The sequence below is a fragment of the Saccopteryx bilineata genome, chromosome 1 (assembly GCF_036850765.1).
Source record: "Saccopteryx bilineata isolate mSacBil1 chromosome 1, mSacBil1_pri_phased_curated, whole genome shotgun sequence".
NCBI lineage: Eukaryota > Metazoa > Chordata > Mammalia > Chiroptera > Emballonuridae > Saccopteryx > Saccopteryx bilineata.
The window spans coordinates 256,966,109-256,986,034 of NC_089490.1; the positions used below are offsets into that span (position 1 = coordinate 256,966,109).

At 39.0% G+C, this 19,926-nt stretch overlaps 1 protein-coding gene across 7 annotated transcripts in view; it reads right to left on the reverse strand.

Moving 5' to 3' along the window:
- The window catches only part of ARHGEF28 (Rho guanine nucleotide exchange factor 28), a 373,409-nt gene that overhangs the window by 209,477 nt on the left and 144,006 nt on the right, over positions 1-19,926 (reverse strand). For all 7 annotated transcript variants that reach the window (XR_010726857.1, XM_066241314.1, XM_066241342.1 and 4 more), the window contains one exon: positions 6,425-6,608. Coding sequence is in view for 6 of the 7 variants with exons in the window: in XM_066241314.1 (XP_066097411.1) it covers positions 6,425-6,608 (184 nt within the window). In the remaining variant the exon portion in view is untranslated. The remainder of the gene's footprint in view (positions 1-6,424; positions 6,609-19,926) is intronic.

A 19,926-nucleotide genomic window follows, 5' to 3' on the forward strand; every position in this document is an offset into this window, starting at 1 on the left:
AGCAAAGGAGAATGGAGTACAGAAGCACTCATGAGATAATGTACTACAATAAATACAATATATATACTTTTTATTACCTAATGGTAACCACCCCTGAAAAAACCACTACAGAAACACATGGCTTAAAAAAAGAACAAACAGAGGAAAGAAGTATGGAATACAACCAAACAAAAACAAATAACAGAAAAACAAAAGAGAAGAACCAAATAAGATTCAGAGCTATCATATATAAAATGACAATAGGAAACCCTCAAGTGTCAATAATTATGTTAAATATAAATGGGTTGAACTCACCAATAAAAAGACACAGAGTAGCAGAGTGGATAAAAAAAGAAAATCCAACTGTATGCTGCCTTCAAGAAACACATCTAAGCTACAAGGATAAAAATAAATTCAAAGTGAAAGGCTGAAAAACAATTCTCCAAGCAAATAATAGTCAAAAAAAGGAGGTAAGCCCTGGCCGGTTGGCTCAGCGGTAGAGCGTCGGCCTAGCGTGCGGAGGACCCGGGTTCGATTCCCGGCCAGGGCACACAGGAGAAGCGCCCATTTGCTTCTCCACCCCTCCGCCGCGCTTTCCCCTCTGTCTCTCTCTTCCCCTCCCGCAGCCTAGGCTCCATTGGAGCAAAGATGGCCCGGGCGCTGGGGATGGCTCTGTGGCCTCTGCCTCAGGCGCTAGAGTTGCTCTGGTCGCAACATGGCGACGCCCAGGATGGGCAGAGCATCGCCCCCTGGTGGGCAGAGCATCGCCCCTGGTGGGCGTGCCGGGTGGATCCCGGTCAGGCGCATGCGGGAGTCTGTCTGACTGTCTCTCCCTGTTTCCAGCTTCAGAAAAATGCAAAAAAAAAAAAAAAAAAAAAAAAAAAAAGGAGGTATAGCTATACTCATATCTAACAATGCTGACTACAAGACAGCAAAAGTACTCAGAGACAAAGATGATCATTTTATAATGATAAAGGGGAAATTGAATCAAGAAGACATAACACTTCTTAATATATCATATATGCACGAAACCAAGAAGCACCAAAGTATATAAGACATCTACTAACTGATCTAAAAATAAAAACCAACAAAAACAGAATCATACTTGGAGACCTCAATACACCACTGACAGCTCTAGATTGTTCATCCAAACAGAAAATCAATAAAGAAATATTGGCCTTAAAGAAAACACTAGAACAATTGGATATGATAGATGTCTACAGGACGATTCATCCAAAAATGCCAGAATATACATTTTTCTCCAGTGTACATGGAACATTCTCAAGAATTGACCATATATTGGGCCACAAAACTAGTATAAACAAATTTAGAAAGATTGAAATTATACCAAGCATATTCTCTGACTATAAAGCTTTGAAACTAGAATTCAACTACAAAAAAGAAGTAAACAAACCCACAAAAATGTGGAAATTAAACAACATACTTCTAAAAAATAAGAGGGTCAAAGAAGAAATAAAAGCAGAGATCAAAAGGTATATACAGACAAACAAAAATGACAATACAACATATCAGAATCTCTGGGATGCAGCAAAAGCAGTAATAAGAGGGAAGTTCATATCACTATAGCAGTGGTTCTCAACCTGTGGGTCGCGACCCTGGCGAGGGTCGAACGACCAAAACGCTGGGGATGGCTCCTTGGCCTCTGCCCCAGGCGCTAGAATGGCTCTGGTCGCAGCAGAGCAACGCCCTGGAGGGGCAGAGTGTCACCCCCTGGTGGGCAGAGTGTCGCCCCTGGTGGATGTGCCAGGTGGATCCCGGTCGGGCACATGTGGGAGTCTGTCTGACTGTATCTCCCCATTTCCAGCTTCAGAAAAATACAAAAAAAAAAAAAAAATCAGAGCAGAAATAAATGAAATGGAGAACAGAAAAACTATAGAAAAAATCAATAAAACAGGAGCTGGTTCTTTGAAAACATCAACAAAATTGACAAACCCTTGGCCAGACTCACTAAGGAAAAAAGAGAAAGGACTCATATAAACAAAATCCAAAGTGAAAGAGGAGAAATCACCACAGATATCATAGATGTACAAAGAATTATCGTAGAATACTATGAAAAACTATATGCCACCAAATTTAACAATCTAGAAGAAATGGATAAATTCCTAGAACAATACAATCTTCCTAGATTGAGTCACAAAGAAGTAGATAGCCTAAACAGATCCATAAGCAGGGAGGAAAGAGAAACAACTATCAAAAACCTCCCAAAAAATAAAAGTCCAGGGCCAGATGGCTATATTAGTGAAAATTCTATCAAACATTCAAAGAAGATTTGGTTCCTATTCTGCTCAAAGTCTTCCAAAAACTTGAAGAAGAAGCAATACATCCAAACACATTTTATGAGGCCAACATAACCCTCATACCAAAACCTGGCAAAAAGAACACAATAAAAGAAAACTATAGACCAATGTCTCTAATGAATACAGATGCTAAAATACTAAACAAAATACTAGCAAATCGAATACAACAACACATTAAAAAAATAACTAATCATGGTCAAATGGGATTCATCCTAGAATCACAAGGATTGTTCAACATACGTAAAATAGTTAATGTAACACACCATATCACCGGGCGTGGTGGTGCGCGCCTGTAGTCCCAGCTACTCGGGAGGCTGAGGCGGGAGGATTGCTTGAGCCCAGGAGTTCTGGGCTGTAGTGCGCTATGCCGATCAGGTGTCCGCACTAAGTTCGGCATCAATATGATGACCTCCCGGGAGCGGGGGACCACCAGGTTGCCTAAGGAGGGGTGAACCGGCCCAGGTCGGAAACGGAGCAGGTCAAAACTCCCATGCTGATCAGTAACACACCATATCAACAAAACAAAGAACAAAACCATATGATCCTATCAATAGATGCAGAAAAGGCATTCGATAAAATGCAACATCATTTTATGTTTAAAACACTCAACAAAATGGGTAAAGAAAGAAAATATCTCAACATAATAAAGGCCATTTATGACAAACCATCAGCTAACATCATATTAAATGGCAAAAAAAATGAAAACTTTTCCTCTAAAATCAGGAACAAGACAAGGTTGCTCACTATCTCCACTCTTACTCAACGTAGTGCTGGAAGTTCTAGCCAGAGCAATCAGACAAGCATTCATATTGAGAAAGAAGAAGTAAAGGTTTCACTTTTTTGCAGATCCTGTATATAGAAAACCCCAAAGACTCCACAAAAAGACTATTAGAAACAATAAACCAAAACAGAAAGGTTGCAGGATACAAAATTAATATACAAAAGTCTATTGCCTTCTTATATGCCAACAATGAAACTTCAGAAAATGAACTAAAAAAATAATCCCTTTTATGATTGCAACAAAAAAATAAAATACCTAGAATAAACATAACAAAGAATATAAAAGACCTATGTAATGAAACTACAAAGCATTGTTAAGGGAAATCAAAAAAGTTACAATGAAATGGAAAAATATTCCTTGTTCTTGGATAGGAAGAATAAATATAGTTAAAATGACCATATTACCCAAAGCAATAAACAAATTTAATGCAATTCCCATCAAAATTCCAATGTTATTTTTTAAAGAAATGGAACAAAAACCATCAGGTTTATATGGAACTATAAAAAATCCCAAAGAGCCAAAGTAATCCTAAGAAATAAAGAACGAAGCTGGGGGCATTATAATACCTGACTTCAAATTATATTATAGAGCCATGATAATCACAGTATTGGCAGAAAAACAGACACTCAGACCAGTGGAACAGAAGAGAGAGCCCAGAAATAAAACCACATATATATGGACAAATAATCTTTGATAAAGGAGCCAAAAACACACAATGGAGAAAAGAAAGCCTCTTCAATAAATGGTGCTGAGAAAACTGGAGAAACATGTGCAAAAGAATGAAACTCAACTACAGTTTGTCTCCTTGTTACAAAATTAATTCAAAATGGATCAAAGACCTAAATATAAGATCTGAAACAATAAATTATATAGAAGAAAATATAGGTACTAAACTCATGGACCTTGGCTGTAAAGAACATTTTATGACTCCAAAGACAAGGGAAGTGAAGGCAAAGATAAATGAATGGGCCTACATCAGACTAAGAAGCTTCTGCACAACAAAAGAAACTGACAACAAAACAGACAGCCAACTAAACAGGAGTTGATATTTTCAAATAACAGTTCAGATATGGGCCTAATATCCAAAATATACAAAGAACTCACAAAATTCAACAATAAACAATCCAATAAAAAAAAAATGGAAAGAGGACAGGAACAGATATTTCTCTCAGGAAGAAATACAAATGGCCAATAAATATATGAAAAGATGCTCATCTTCACTAGCTATTAGAGAAATGCAACTCAAAACTACAATGAGATACCACCTCACACCTGTTAGATTAGCTATTATCAACAAGACAGGTAACATCAAGTGTTGGAGAGGCTGTGGAGAAAAAGGAACCCTCTTTCACTGTTGGTGGGAATGTAAAGTAGTACAACCATTATGGAAGAAAGTATGGTGGTTCCTCAAAAAATTAAGAATAGAACTACCATATGACCCAGCAATCCCTCTACTGGGTATATACCTCCAAAACTCAAAAACATTGGTACGTAAAGACACATGCAGCCCATGTTCATTGCAGCATTGTTCACAGTGGCCAAGACATGGAAACAACCAGAAAGCCCTTCAATAGAAGTTTGGATAAAGAAGATGTGGTACATACATACTATGGAATACTACTTAGCCATAAGAAATGACAGCATAGGATCATTTACGACAACATGGATGGACCTTGATAACATTATACCGAGTGAAATAAGTAAATCAGAAAAAACTAAGAACTGTATGATTGGGACACAAAATTGAGACTCATGGACATAGACAAGAGTGCAGTGGTTACCAGGGGGAGGGGAAGGGAGGAGAGGGAAAGGATGTGGGGAGGGGAGGGGCATAAAGAAAACCATATAGAAAGTGACTGACTTTGGGTGATGGGTATACAACATAATCAAATGTCAAAATGATCTGGAGATGTTTTCTCTGAATCTGTGTACTCTAATTGATCAATATCACTCTGTTACAATTAAGTGTCAATAAAATTTTTAAAAAGAAATATAGAAGGTATATAGAAATAAATCAGGATATAATATTAAAAGCCATTAAGCCAAGTGAATAAGAATACACCCTCTGGGTGGGAATTAACCTAGGTGTACAGATATGATAGGCAGACTATGCTTCTTGCGCAGGGCCCAGTTAGTGTATGTGTGAAGTTATATACAGATAAAAGTGGTTTGATGTGACAACTCTGCAGATTAACATAAAGGAGAAGCTTCCAGCTGGGAACTCCCTAAAAGTGGCTTGATGTGACAATTCTGTAGATTAACTCAAAAAAGGAATCCCTGCTAGGAACTCCCAAAAAGTGGTTTGATGTGATAGTCCAGTAGAGTAACACCTGTTAGAAGGCATATGCCAGAAAAGGGTGCTAAAGCCGAGGGGCCCCCAGCTGCAGTTAATCACCCAGACTCCGGCGTTGAACATGGACTGTCATTGTGCTGCTCTGACCAAGGACAGCGAAGAGGAGCTCACCGATGGGGCCCCATTAAGTTGTACCCAGGCACAACGTAAGTATTTGGGAGTAATAAACTGCCTGTGTGATTCTTGCAACTAACTTGTGTGTCAGTCATGTCTCTCCTCCAATAGGTCTCAGTAGCAATAAGTAGCATCCTCATAGCTACCTCAAGAGTGGCCTCAAAGTGACTGCCAGACCTGCTGATGAGCAGGAGTGTCCCACTGCAAGGGGAAGGTCAATTGGGGATGCCTGATCGAGCTCAGGCTCTACTGGGACAGACCTGGTTCCTTTCCTACAACAGTGACATAACCTGAATTTTGGTGTAAGCCAAAACACACCCTAGCCTAAGTCACATACCTATCCAGTGCAGTTGTAAAATCATCATCTAGAACATAAAAACACATATAAGCCACAGAAAGAAAAAAAAAAGGACACAAATATAGGAGTCATGATAAAGGCCAAAGAGTTACCAAACAAAGCAACATAAACAGAACACTGGCGCTTTTAACAGTCCAAAATGACATAGGTAAGCATACTGGGGGCACCAACTGCCTCACTCATACACCACTTTACTGCGTATTCTCCTGCCACACACAACCAAACTAGTTCACCCACAGAGTCCATAAGGACAATGCTAATGGCATGAGCTAAAACACTCACATCTCAATTTCTTTACGTTTTTATGAGAGTGAGCATCATAAACTGAAAATGTTGTATGCCGAGACTGTCATAACCCGAGAACCTACGTATATCTGTACTTTATACATGAGAACTAATGGTAAAACATACACCAATATTAGCATGTAGTATGATTATTTCAATTTTTCCATGATGCTTGAAAGAAACAGAATCTTTATAGAAACACATTAAGAGAGAAACTAGCAAGTAACCAAACTCACTTTGAGATGTCTTCAACCAGATTGGCGTGTCCACCACTTAAAGCTAAGTCTAGTGGTGTGGCGCCCTCTTCATTGGGTAAAGCCAAGGCCTGGACTCCCCCAGGGAGACACACGAGGAACTGGGAAAGCTTAGGCAGGCCCCACCGCACAGCCAGGTGTAGGAGAGACTCTCTGTGAAGAGCCACTGAAAAGAAGACAAGCATATATTAGTCCCTCTGTTTATAAACTTTGACTCCTACATTTTGTCAGAGAGCATGTCTTAGATGTAATAAGAATGGCAAAGCTGGAAGGAACGCTCAGAAGCATCTAATTCAAACACCTCACATTACAGACTTGGAGAGGTCAGTGATTTACTTAAGGTCAGGTAGCTGGCAGGTACTGGAGTCAGGTCAGCTTGTTGCTGGTGCAATGCCCTTCCCAGCCACTGCGGTGCACAGTCACATCACCTTTCCCTCAGGTGCAATAAAGTCACCCAGGGAAAAAGGGATAGGAACAGACCCCCCTTTGGAAACAGGTGCTGTCTGGGGAGACGGTGCTGCTCCAGCAGGGCAGCTCTGAGAGGCCAGCACTGGAAGCAGCTTCCATGTTCCACCATCTTCCTCAGAGGTGCTCCCCACAGTGAGGAGCTGGGACAGAAATGGGCTTCATATGCCCAGAAAACTGAGGACCCTGATCCTCCTCAAACTTCACAGTGGTGCTTTCATCCATCTAGTAGATCTGCGGGACTATTCAATGTTGCCAAAGCCGTCCCAGCTCCTGGCTGCTCTGTGTCTTGGTTTCATTGCGGTGTTTACCACTCTATATTATGGTTGTTTCCTAAGTGTATCATCTTACGGGTGAAAAGGGTCCTTGAAGTTTTTTAATCCTAACATCCAGCATCCAACCTGGCGAACTGAAGTCATTTGGTATTTGTAGAGTTGAGTGGCAACTGACTTAAAATCTCATTGATTTGTATATGTTTAAATTGACTGATTTGTATATAGTTTGTACAGCTGTGTTTTACTGCAATGACCCAGTGCCTGGAACACAGGTGGCTCATGATAAACATCACATTGGAAATATGTAAAAGAATAAATTTGCCTATATTTAGAAAAGCCTAGGCCTGTGAAATTCATAGCTATCAAGACACAGGTTAAAACAAGCCTAACCCTAACAAACATAAAAATTCTAACATTCAGGAATAAGTGTGCAGTAAGAATCTGAGTTATACACACCCTTCAGTGAAGTAATGTTTGTGACTGTGTTTGCAATCTGAAGAGATCCAGACAACACGGTATCATACTGGGGTGAGAGGCTTGAGAGACAGGGACCTGGTCTATCTTTTCTCCTACTACAGTGCCTGGCATATGCCATGTGCTCTATAAATATTTGTTTATAGAATGAAGGAACAGATGACTATCGGCTCTTTCCCAGGTGAGTACCTGTGGAAGTCAGCCTTTAATACCTACAGCAATTTGGATCTGCAGCTGCTTTGGAGTAGATCTCATTCTTAGTTCTGCCTCCGGTACCTCTTGACTAAACTCAGACACAAACTATGCACTCCAACACACAAATTAGACCTGAGGACAAAAACTACCAACTGCTCCACACAGCTTACCATCTGCATTAATATGATTTTACTATCCCATTCTCTTTAGTAGCATAACTTTGCTATTCCACCTACTTACCCAGGCAAATGACTATCCACTACGGGAACATCCTTTAAAATGAATCAACTCTTCAACGGACAGTTTTTAAGCCCTGAAACCTGTTTATTATATCATGATCATTACCAAATCCTAATCAAATTCCCCTTCCTGCCTATCACCCCCATCACCTCTCCTCTGCATTAAAAGACCCTCGTTAACCAAACTTCAAGCTCTCAATAAATTCCACTCCTCCTTGTCCACTGGAGAAACCATGCAGGCCAGGGGAGGTGGGGCTCCCCTGTACCACAGCGCACAACACACTCGGCTTTTTCTCACCACTGGTGATGGTGATGCTGTTTGTGGAGCCAGCATCCAACAAAGCCCTAGTGTGAAATAACCAGGAAATACTCCACTACTCATGGTACAAAAGAAAACTGCATAGTTTACATTTTTAATTAATTTTTTAAATCTTTTTTTCTTTTTAAAAATTTTTAGAAGTCCCGGGTTCGATTCCCAGCCAGGGCACACAGGAGAAGCACCCATCTGCTTCTCCACCTCTCCCCCTCTCCTTCCTCTGTGTCTCTCTCTTCCCCTCCCGCAGCCGAGGCTCCATTGGAGCAGAGATGGCCCGGGCGCTGGGGATGGCTCCATGGTCTTTGCCCCAGGCGCTAGAGTGGCTCTGGTCACGACAGAGCGACGCCCCGGAGAGGCAGAGCGTCGCCCCTGGTGGGCGTGCCGGGTGGATCCCAGTCGGGTGCATGCGGGAGTCTGACTGTCTCTCCCGGTTTCCAGCTTCAAAGAAATAAATAAATAAATAAATAAATTTTTAACTTAATTTTAATGGGGTGACATTGATAAATCAGGGTACATATGTTCAGTGAAAACATCTCCAGATTATTTTGAAATTTGATTATGTTGCATACCTCTCACCCAAAGTCAAATTGTCTTCTGTCACCTTCTATCTGGTTTTACTGCTATTTCTATATCTAGATCACTAAAACGTAAATCCTTATATTTTAAATATGTAAATGAGCTGTCCCATGGAAATGACACTGACTTTAGTGCATATTTCCGCCATCAACCATCCGTGTGACACAGTACAGACTCTGAACCTTGTAAGGTGACATCTGAAATGTCAAAACATCTAAAAACAGACAAGGTGGTGTACCCCTGCCAAACATTTTATTATACTAGATATCTTCAAAAAAACTATGTTGGCTATTAAATAGCTTATCTTTAATTATTCTATTCTTTAAACTTTTACCTTTAGGCCTGTTTCATTTGAAAGTAGGGTTTTTATTCTTAGAGGATTCCCAACAAGAAATGTTTGATAATATTTCCATTTGTTCCCTTCAATAATTCTCAGGAAGAGGGATGTTAGGATCAGGTAACAAAACAAACACACGCAGATACACTCCCCAACGTGCCTGTCAACATGGGACTACAGCCAGCCATACTAGGATGGAACTTCAAAGTCATCAATCCCAATTTGAATCTGTTGAGAATGTCCCATAGTTATACAGGAGACAATTTTCTTCCAAGAAAAATATCAACAAAAGGGAACATCTAAACCTTTTGCATTCCCTTTGAGATTAACACCACTAATAAAGGTAAAGAGTCGACTATGCCAATGGTACTCCCTTCATCTCCTGGAGCAATGCCCTAAATACCCTCAAAGCTCAGGTGTAGTTCACTGTATTCAGCCTGACCAACAGTGTGAGTGTGGGGGAAAGCTGTTTGCTCGACCAGGACAGCTCTCCAGGCCTGCTCTGACAGTTCAGCTCCTCATTCTCTCCTTATGGGCTACAACCTCACATCTTGTTCAATGGGAGAAAACAGTAAACATGTGGGACTGAATTACACTCTTACCCCCTCCCTCTGCCCTCCCCCTTCTTCTTCCAGAACCTACTCACTTTCTGGGGAGATGAGACGGCAAGGGAAGAGAGACCTTCTAATGCTTGAATAAAATAAATAATGAAAAGCTGAGCAAAATGTTTTAAGAGAGTGCTTTTTCATTTAGTATAAAAGTTTAGAGAAAAGAGTCAGGCAAAGAGCTTGAAATAGGAAACATCATGATATATATATATATATATATATATATAAATTATTCTGCTTGTTACAGAGTTTCAGATTCTAAAAGCAGTCAGGAAAGCAAACTTTGAAAAGAGTTATACAATTTGGCAGAGGTAGAGGTATTCAATTAAAATGAAATCATTTTTTCCCCCAAATAAATAGGTCTCTTCCTGTTTGTTGATGCCAGGACTTATCTGATCCAATTGAAACTACAACAGAATTACTACAAATAGCTCTAATGGCAAACATTAAAAGACATGACCTGTGGCCTGACCTGTGGTGGTGCAGTGGATAAAGCGTCAACCTAGAATGCTGAGGTCACCAGTTTGAAACCCTGGGCTTGCTGGGTCAAGGAACATATGGGAGTTGATGCTTCCTGCTCTGCTCCCCCTTCTCTCTCTCTCTCTCTCTCTCTCTCTCTCTCTCTCTCTCTCTCCTCTCCTCTCCTCTCTAAAATGAATAAATAAAATCTTTAAAGAAAAAAAAGATCTGACCTGTAACATCCTGGGAGCACGGTCACCCAGACACAAAAAGGAACTGGGCAGGCTGTGCCATTCAATCAATATCCCCATCAGGTCATAAAGAGAGGCTCGTCTGCCCAGACAGGGAAGGGCACTCAAGGTCCATGCCCCTCACTCTACCAGTCCTCAGTTTCTCTGCCTGGAAAACGAAGCTGTCACAGCAAAGACCCAAGGTCCTTAGAACGCTCACTTCTGCCCTGGACTTTTCAGGATAAAGGATGCATGAAGTACACCACATACCAAGAGACCTGCCACAGGGCCTGAGACACAGGAGTGGTGGGGGAGGGGGGCAGACAGTTTGATTATTACTTAAGGAAAATGATTTTATTTACTGTTCAGTCCAAATTTAGGGTCATTATCATATGTATACAAGGTTTGAATATACCTTTCAATTAGCAAAAAATTCAGATAGAAAGATTGAAAAATAAATTGATTGCCAAGCCCTTGTGAACTTACATTCATTACTAGAGAAAATACAAATTATAAATTAGTGCAACCACTTCAGAAAACACAGTGGCATAATCTAATAAATTTTAAGAAATTAATGTCTCAGGACTGAGCAATTCCATTCCTTCATACAAAGCCCAGTGAGGATTGTGCTTTTTACACGTCAGAAAACATGCTCCAAAATATAAAATGGTTAAAAATAAAAGTGATCTTAATTCATATCAACAGTAGAATAAATTGCAGTATAATCATACATTAGCATTCTAACAAATAAAAATGAATTAGAGACTCATATAGAAGAAACTAAGAACTATAATGTTGAAGAGAAAAAGAATAAACAAAATACATGTCAACTAATATGAAGTTTAAAAAAGTGAAAACTAAACCATTTTACTTATGGATACATAAACAGTAAAACCATAAAGGAAAGCCAGCAAATGGTTACGATCAAAGTCAGCATTAATACTTCTGAGAGAAAAAAGGAGATGTGAGTGGGAAGGGATGAGGGTGGTGGGACTTCTGGAGTCCAACAGCATCTGTATGTCTCTTCTCTACTTTCCCCCCACTCAACAAAATACATAGTTGTGTTCAAGGTCCTCCCTAGAAAAATTAAAACAGAATTTCTGGGGTGGGGTCCAAGCACCAATACTTCCTGAAGATTCCCAAGTGAATCCTATACAAAGTCAAGGTTGGGCTTTCCTACCTTAAATAAAGAAGTGGTTAAAAAATATATATATCTATGCTTTCTTTTTATACCTCTGTCTTCTCAATGAGCTCTTAAAATCTCTTAGGTAAAAAGTTTCACCAATGGATAAGAACTAAGAATCAATGGTTGTGACTTTTGCAAGTTATTTTTAATTCATATAAGTTGCTGCTAAGTCAGGATACAGCCTTAAATCTTTAGCAAAATATTAAAACTATTAAATTATTTAAAAGTATTAAAATTTTAAAGCTAAAATATGATGGGGACAATAATCTATAAGCAATGATATTTTAAAACACGAGATAATTCAGAAGTAGTGCTACATTGTAGGGTTTAGTAATGTTTCATAACTCCTGAGTAGAATCACTGAAATGTATTCAACGCTATTAAGTTTATGAAGAACAATGTTTTTTATTCACATAAATCCAGTTCATTAAAATAACTTCTCTTCCACAAAGCCACACCTAAGTATATAGTTCATCAATTTGTGCATCTAAGTCATTCAGTAGCTAAACACTGAATGAAACAACTACTACCATGTTTCCCCCAAAATAAGATAGTGTCATATTAATTTTTGCTCCTAAAGATGTGCTAGGTCTTATTTACAGAGGATGTCTTATTTTTCCATGAACAAGAATTCACATTTATTGTTGAACAAAAAAAATCAACATTTATTAATATACTGTAGTCATGTCATCACAAACATCAGCATAACCAGCCAAACTCTGAATTCCATCAAGAATTTCTTGTGACTCCATTTCCATGTACAACAATCTACCCTGTTTCCCTGAAAATAAGGCAGTGTCTGATATTAATTTTTGTTCCTGAAGACGTGCTGGGTCTTATTTTCAGGGGAGGCCTTATATTTCTAAGCTTGAAAAAAATTGCACTAGGTCTTATTTTCAGGGGATGTCTTATTTTCAGGGAAACGGTATTACAACTACGAAGAAACTCAATTTTTAAAACATGACCCTTTCTCCTTTCTGTTCATCTATTCTCTTCCTTCATCTTCAAGCCCTTAGGATATCACATTCTGGTCAGAACCAAACTGTCTTAAGAATAAAGCATCAGATCTGTTGACTACAGAAACAGAATTTCCTCAGGCTAAAGATAACTTAGCCCCAGGCACAGGACCCTACAAAAACAGACCCTCAGGAAACCAGACAGAAAATTCCATGGCTGATATCAGACCTGATATAATGATCAGCTCCTCTGGACAGTGGCCCCAACCAATCAGTAGAGCCCATGATCCCAATATTTAGGTCATCATGATTAATGACTTTCCCCTATACAACCCATGCCCTAGAAGCCATCAGGAGGCCAGGTCTTTCAGTGCTCGCTTCCCCTGTAACTCTGAGCTTGGTACCATTTTCTCAACTAATAAACCACTACTTTCCTTGCTTCAAACTCCTGTTTGCATCTAATTTGGCTTTGATGCATGCAGGTGAATAGACCCTTTGACTCCAGTAACATTATATGCCAGGCCCTGCAGACAAGAGATGGGCGAGGTCCTTGCCTTTGAGAAGCAGTCAGTCCATTTCTGTTCAGAATAAAATACATATCTGGCCCGTGAAATCACTGTCTGACGACTACAGTTCTAGGCTTGGCACAAAGCATATGAGCAGAAATGAGGAAACACTGGGACCTACAAGGAAACTGCTCTGCAGGTTAATTCAACCTACAGCACATATCCCAACTTGAAAATTTAAAGATGTTTATAAAATGCCAAAATGATGAGTAGAAAGAGAATGAAAAGAAATTACCAAAATGAACATGGAGAGGTGAAGAGAGAAACTGGTATAAGCATCACACACAATCTCCTATTTTTTTTATAAATTTTTATTAATTTTAATGGGGTGACATTAATAAATCAGGGTACATATGCTTAAAGAAAACATCTCCAGGTTATCCCGTCATTCAATTAATCTCCTATTTTTTCCAGGACTCTCGATGAGAATGGAAGGAGAGGTCACGCCTATGGCTTCTTGCATTTAAACAGTCTAGTCAGGGTTTTGGTGTGCATATAAACAAACCAGCCTCCCACACAAGACCTGAGGTTGGTGACTCCAGGACAGGAATTACAAATATAAACATGCTCTTAAGAAAGATATGGAAACAGGACACCCTCGTGGAGCATGACACCTGTATTGCATGCATTTGGGACACACAGATTACTACCACCCTCAACTGCAGATAATCTAGGAAGACACCAATCACACACACAATTATTCCAGAAAATCTGCATTGTGATATCCAATACTGGAGTGCATTCTAGGAATTTTGCATCTCATACAGGTTGGTTATACTTTATTTTACCTCAAGGAATGAGTACTAAATCAACTGAAACACTGAAAAGTCTTTATCAGCTCTGGTGGGATAGCTTGAGCATTGTCCCAAAGCACGGAGGTTGCTGGTTTGATCCCCAGTCAGGGAACATACAGGAGCAGATTGATGTTTCTGTCCCCCTCTCTCTTCCTTCTTCTCCTTCTAAAATCAATACAATAAACATTTTTTTAAAAGTCTTCATCAGATTGCAAAGATGGCAATCTAATTTCTGGCCTTCACATTTCCGGACTGAATTAGAAAATATGAATTTAATACAAGATATTAGGAATCCAGACACAATACTATATAGTGCAAAGGGGAGCAGATGACAGATAAAATGTTTGGCTTTAAACATGCAGAGAATTAGCTCTGAGAAAACCACTTCATTCTCAAGTTATTTAAGTCACTTGATCTGTCAGAGGAAAGTGCAGTCTGCCTAGTCTCCTACTTGGATTGTCAGGGGGCTGTCATATAAATACTCTACGGGCCGAAGTTCTCAAAAACTAGGAAAGCCAGTAATGAGGGATATATAGATCATATACATTTGTTTGATCTTTTAATACAAAAAGATACAATAAACAATCAATAAACTGATATGTGGTATATGTGAAACAGTTTTCCTCAGGTTATCATTTAAAAGCATAATTTAAGGGAACGGCTTGGGAGGTTCTGCAATTGTATCAGTGTAAGACACCAGCTATGCCACTGTGACACAGGTATTGCAACCTGTGCCTCAGGCAGCAGGTGACCATTAGGTGTCATCAGCAGTAATTAAGTCATACACCCTTTCCAGACTGTGCAGTGATATTATTTTTTCACTTGTCAGTATTTCTTCAAGGCTACGATTTGTATCCACCATTCACTCATTCACTCATTAGATATTTGCTGCCAGCCTAACTATGGCAGGCATTCTCTGCTCTCCTCACACACCACAGGCACCTCCAGCAGATGCTCTGCGAACTCTGCTCTGTTTCAGAGACAAATAAAGTACAGTGCAATCTAAATGTATTATTGTCTGGCAGAAAACGGCATGACTCATCACATCTTAAGAATGGCCTTTGGAAGTCTGTGGTGTGAATCCGCTATTAGGCCCAACCAGAACACAGGCCTGTCCTCTGAGGCCAGGCAGGATCCATCACTGCCTGTGCGCTGACAGCCAGAGCTGCCAGTCCGGAAGCCCAGACTGAGAAATTCTAAACTCTGTGAACGTGAGCTACAATTTCAATTGATGAAGGAAAAAGTATCCTTTTCCTGAAGAGCTCAATTCTATATTCAGTTCTTTACTGCCAGAATAACGATTCCTTAAAAATGAAAAGCTAAAAAAAGGATGGAAGACAGAAAACATTTTTAAATTAAGGATTTAAAACTTCGCAAATGGCCTGACCAGGAGGTGGCACAGTGCACAGTGGATAGAGCGTCAGACTGGGATGCAGACGACTCAGGTTCAAAATCCCAAGGTCACCAGCTCGAGTGTGGACTCATCTGGTTTGAGCAAGGCTCAGCAGCTTGAGCCCAAGGTCGCTGGCTTGAGCAAGGGGTCACTCGGTCTGCTGTGGCCCCTCCCATCAAGGAACATATGAGAAAGCAATCAATGAACAACTAAGGAGCCGCAACGAAGAGTTGATGCTTCTCATCTCTCTTCCTTCCTGTCTGTCTTTCTCTCTCTCTGACTCTGTCTCTGTCACAAAAAATAACATAACATAAAATAAAACCTTTGCAAATGATGAAGATTTGTATATCTGTACATGGCCGAGTGAGACAATTTTACCCATTTCCCATTGGAACTAGTTTAAAAAACATTCTGTCCAACACTAGCAGTTATCCAACGGGTTACCTTAGCAATTAAAGGAATATAACACCAGTTTAAATGTCAGGGAAAAAAAGTGTGGGGATATCTATCCCTTTTAGATATTATCCAAAGTGATAGAAGACCAGAAAGTAACACGACTGCTCGAAAAACATCAAAATTTCCAAGAGAATTATAAAACCCAGAACCAGTCAATGTCCATAATGCATTAATTTCAAAACTCCTACGAAAAAGTTTTTTAAAACCTGGAAATCTGTATTTTGTAATAAATCTGTCTTTTATGGGTTTCCTACCCACTTGTATGCTGTCCAGGACAAAGTTTGGACAGAAAAACAAAGATGACATTTCACATAGTCTGTGGGCCAAGTCTTATAATTCAGTAGCCATACCCAGGTTAATAAGCCTGGTGACACAAATTTGTGGCCCACCTCGAGAACCATGCTGCTGAGCCTCGCTCCATTTTTTTTTTCTAGTTCTATAGCCAGCAAATGGTATTCAAGGATAAAAACATCAGCCAAGCTCCTTTTCAAGTGTTAAATCTTGCTTCTTACTAGTTACAGATCTCTTTCCTCTACTCAAAGAAAGATAAACATATTTCCCTGTGACAAACATTGCGGGCCCGCACATTCCCTTTTCCTGTTGCCTAGAAAGACCGTGATGGTTTCAGTATGTGATTTGAAACAAGATGTAGATGTCACAGAAATTTGGCAATTCCCACCAAGTCTTTCATAATGAACTGCTAATTCTTACTTAATGGCTTTTCCTGCAGATAAAAAGAAATATTATGACTGCTCTTTAAACTCCTTAAGGGAATACTAAACCATAAAGACACATTTTAACAGTTAGTTGCTAAATAACCCCTACTCTTATAAACTTTCTTCCAAATTCCTTTTGGCCCTCTGCATTGCTTTTCCTTTTTTCTGTTAGTTCTAAAGTATAGAAAAACAAACATTCAAGGTCCATCCATGTTATTGTAAATGATCCGATGTCATCATTTCTTATGGCTGAGTAGTATTCCATAGTATATATGTACCAAAGCTTTTTAATCCACTCGTCCACTGACGGACACTTGGGCTGTTTCCAGATCTTCGCTATTGTGAACAATGCTGCCATAAACATGGGGGTGCATTTCTCCTTTTGGAACAGTTCTATGGTGTTCTTAGGGTATATTCCTAAAAGTGGGATAGCTGGTCAAAAGGCAGTTCGATTTTTAATTTTTTGAGGAATCTCCATACTGTTTTCCACAGAGGCTGCACCAGTCTGCATTCCCACCAGCAGTGAGAAGGGTTCCCTTTATATGGAGTGAAATAAGTAAATCAAAAAAACTAAGAACTATATGAATCCATACATAGATGGAACATAAAAATGAGACTCAGAGACATGGACAAGAATGTGATGGTAATGGGGAGGGGGGTTGGGAAGGGGGTGAGGAAGGAGAGAGGGGGTGGGGAAGGGGAGGGGCACAAAGAAAACCAGATAGAAGGTGACGGAAGACAATTTGACTTTGGGTGAGGGGTATGCAACATAATCAAATGTCAAAATAATCTGGAGATGTTTTCTCTGAACATTTGTAACCTGATTTATCAATGTCACTGCATTAAAATTAATAAAAATAAGATAAAAAAACGAACATTCTCCTTCAAAGGGAACTAACTTATGAAGACTATTAATAAAACAAAGCATCATGTTAACCACCCTTCTTCTTAATAGCAGTATCACATTATATAACTATATATAATATTAAAGTCAGGTCCATAACAAGGTTTCTAGTTTTCTTTGAGTTCACTATTCATTATGCCATGACTTATCTTTGCATAGGTACTCTACTTGTACTTACCCTTATAACTTGAATTGTATAACTAATAAACCATTTCTCTAATTTCTAGATTCAAGTTATATCTATTGTGATTGCTATAACTTCATTGATGTTTCTTGCACAAGGAGCATACTCTTAATGTGATCTTTGCAATCAATAATTAAGACAATTAATTCCCTAAGCCATCCTCAGTAGGTCCTACCGGTTTCAACAATTAATTCTCCTTGGGGACAGTTCTCCAACCAGTCATACACCTACAGAATGAAAAGTGGGCTCTCTAAATACATCAGCTGTGTTTAAATTTATGCCCAACACAGAAATGCATAAAAGTTGCAAAAGCTCAACTGGCTTACCCTAAAATATTCTTCCATTCATAGAATTGATTAGAATGGCAAGAGAAAATTTAACTCTTTAAACTTAACAAATCAATCTAACAAATTTTTCTTTGTTTTACTAAAGAGTTTAATGTTTGTTCAGCAGATATAACTCATGGCATCACTTTAAATGTTCTCCCAACAGGAAGGAAATAGTAACTCTGTGACGGGGTGGAGTTGTTAGCTGATGCTACAGCAATAGTCATTTTGCAATATACTTATAGAAATGTGTCAAATCAACATATTGTATACCTCGAAATTATACAATGTTATATGTCAATTACATCACAAAAACTGGGGGGGGGGGAACAAGCATTGTTATGCTTTTATAATCGGTATTATGAAGAATCCCATCTCTTCTACAAGAACTTCAGCCTATAAGGAGACCTCTGAACATATGAACTACTTTTACCTAGAGAACTGCAAAAAAGTGCAAATCAGTTTTTCAAAATAATAGTAATTTACTCTGGGAAAAAAAAATTTTAATCTGGAAATCTTTGCCATTTATTAGTTTGTGTAAATATATATATATGTATATATATGTATGTATATATATACATATATATATGTATGTATATAGGTTTCTATATGGCTTTTTAAAGCAAGTGGGTCCTTTTTTCCCCTCTTAAATCAGAAAGCATAAACAGGACAAGCTCTACCTCTTCCATTGGGAGAGGAGCTACTCTGTTCCCAGGGGCAATGCGGTCAGTCCCCTGAGATGGCATCTGTAATCACCTTGGGCTCTTTACTCAAATAGCAGCCTCCCCAGTGGAGATGGAAAGCTTGGCGCTTGCCAGCCATGCTGAGCAGCTGGGAACACAGATGAAGGAAAGTATTTCAGTTAAGCTGGACGCAAAAGGAAGGGAAGACTTTAACTGAAAAGTTATCTGAGCACCAACAGAATAAAACAGAAAAATATCCCAGTTAACCTAATTTTCAAAAATATATCATTCTTTGAGAAAAGACTTCTGTCCAAAAAAAACAAAACAAAACAAAACAAAAACCCTAGCAAAAGTACAAAACAGACAAATTATGAAATTTTATTGAATACTTATTATATAAATAGTCAAAGTTTTACTGCAAATTTGGGGTCCTGAGGCCCTGTAAAAGCTTTTATTAGGAAAGCTTCTTCACAGAAAGAATGGGTTTAATTTTACAAAACAGGAATCCAATTTTATTTATGGCACAAAATTGAATAAGACCCGGGATATTTCCTTCCCTAGAACACATAACGAAGTTGCATTGTGAATAATGACGGGTAAGATTCAGGGCCAAGAAAGGGCTCTGCTTTTCTTTATGAGACACAGAGTCTGTTACGACTCTGGGCTTTCTCCAGGATCTCTGGCCTTCCTGATAACTCTCAGTGACTGAAAGGGGTGAGGGGATTTATTATAAAATGCAAGGAAATACAGTAATGCTTCAATCAGACTTTTCCATGACAAAGTCATTACAGAAATCAATACTCACTCCGTAACATCCATTTATATCCCCTCCAAAACATAAACAAATACACATAAAGAAGTTTTAATAAGTGTGAATACTGAGGTTTCAAATAGTTCTCCCAACTATTATGAAGAATTCCATCTCTTTTTGGATAAGTGTTAGAAGAAATAATTACTTGAAAAAAAAACTGTTTCCACTTATGATGTACCTCCCACTAATATATGATAAATTGCTGTGGGCCCCCTATCTCAGTTTATTTCTGTTTTTGTTACTGTAACTCATTTACCTTGAAGAAAAGCAACATTAATGAAATATGTACGCTTCTAGTTCAATGCAGCTTATTGAATAAGTGATTCTAAACTGCT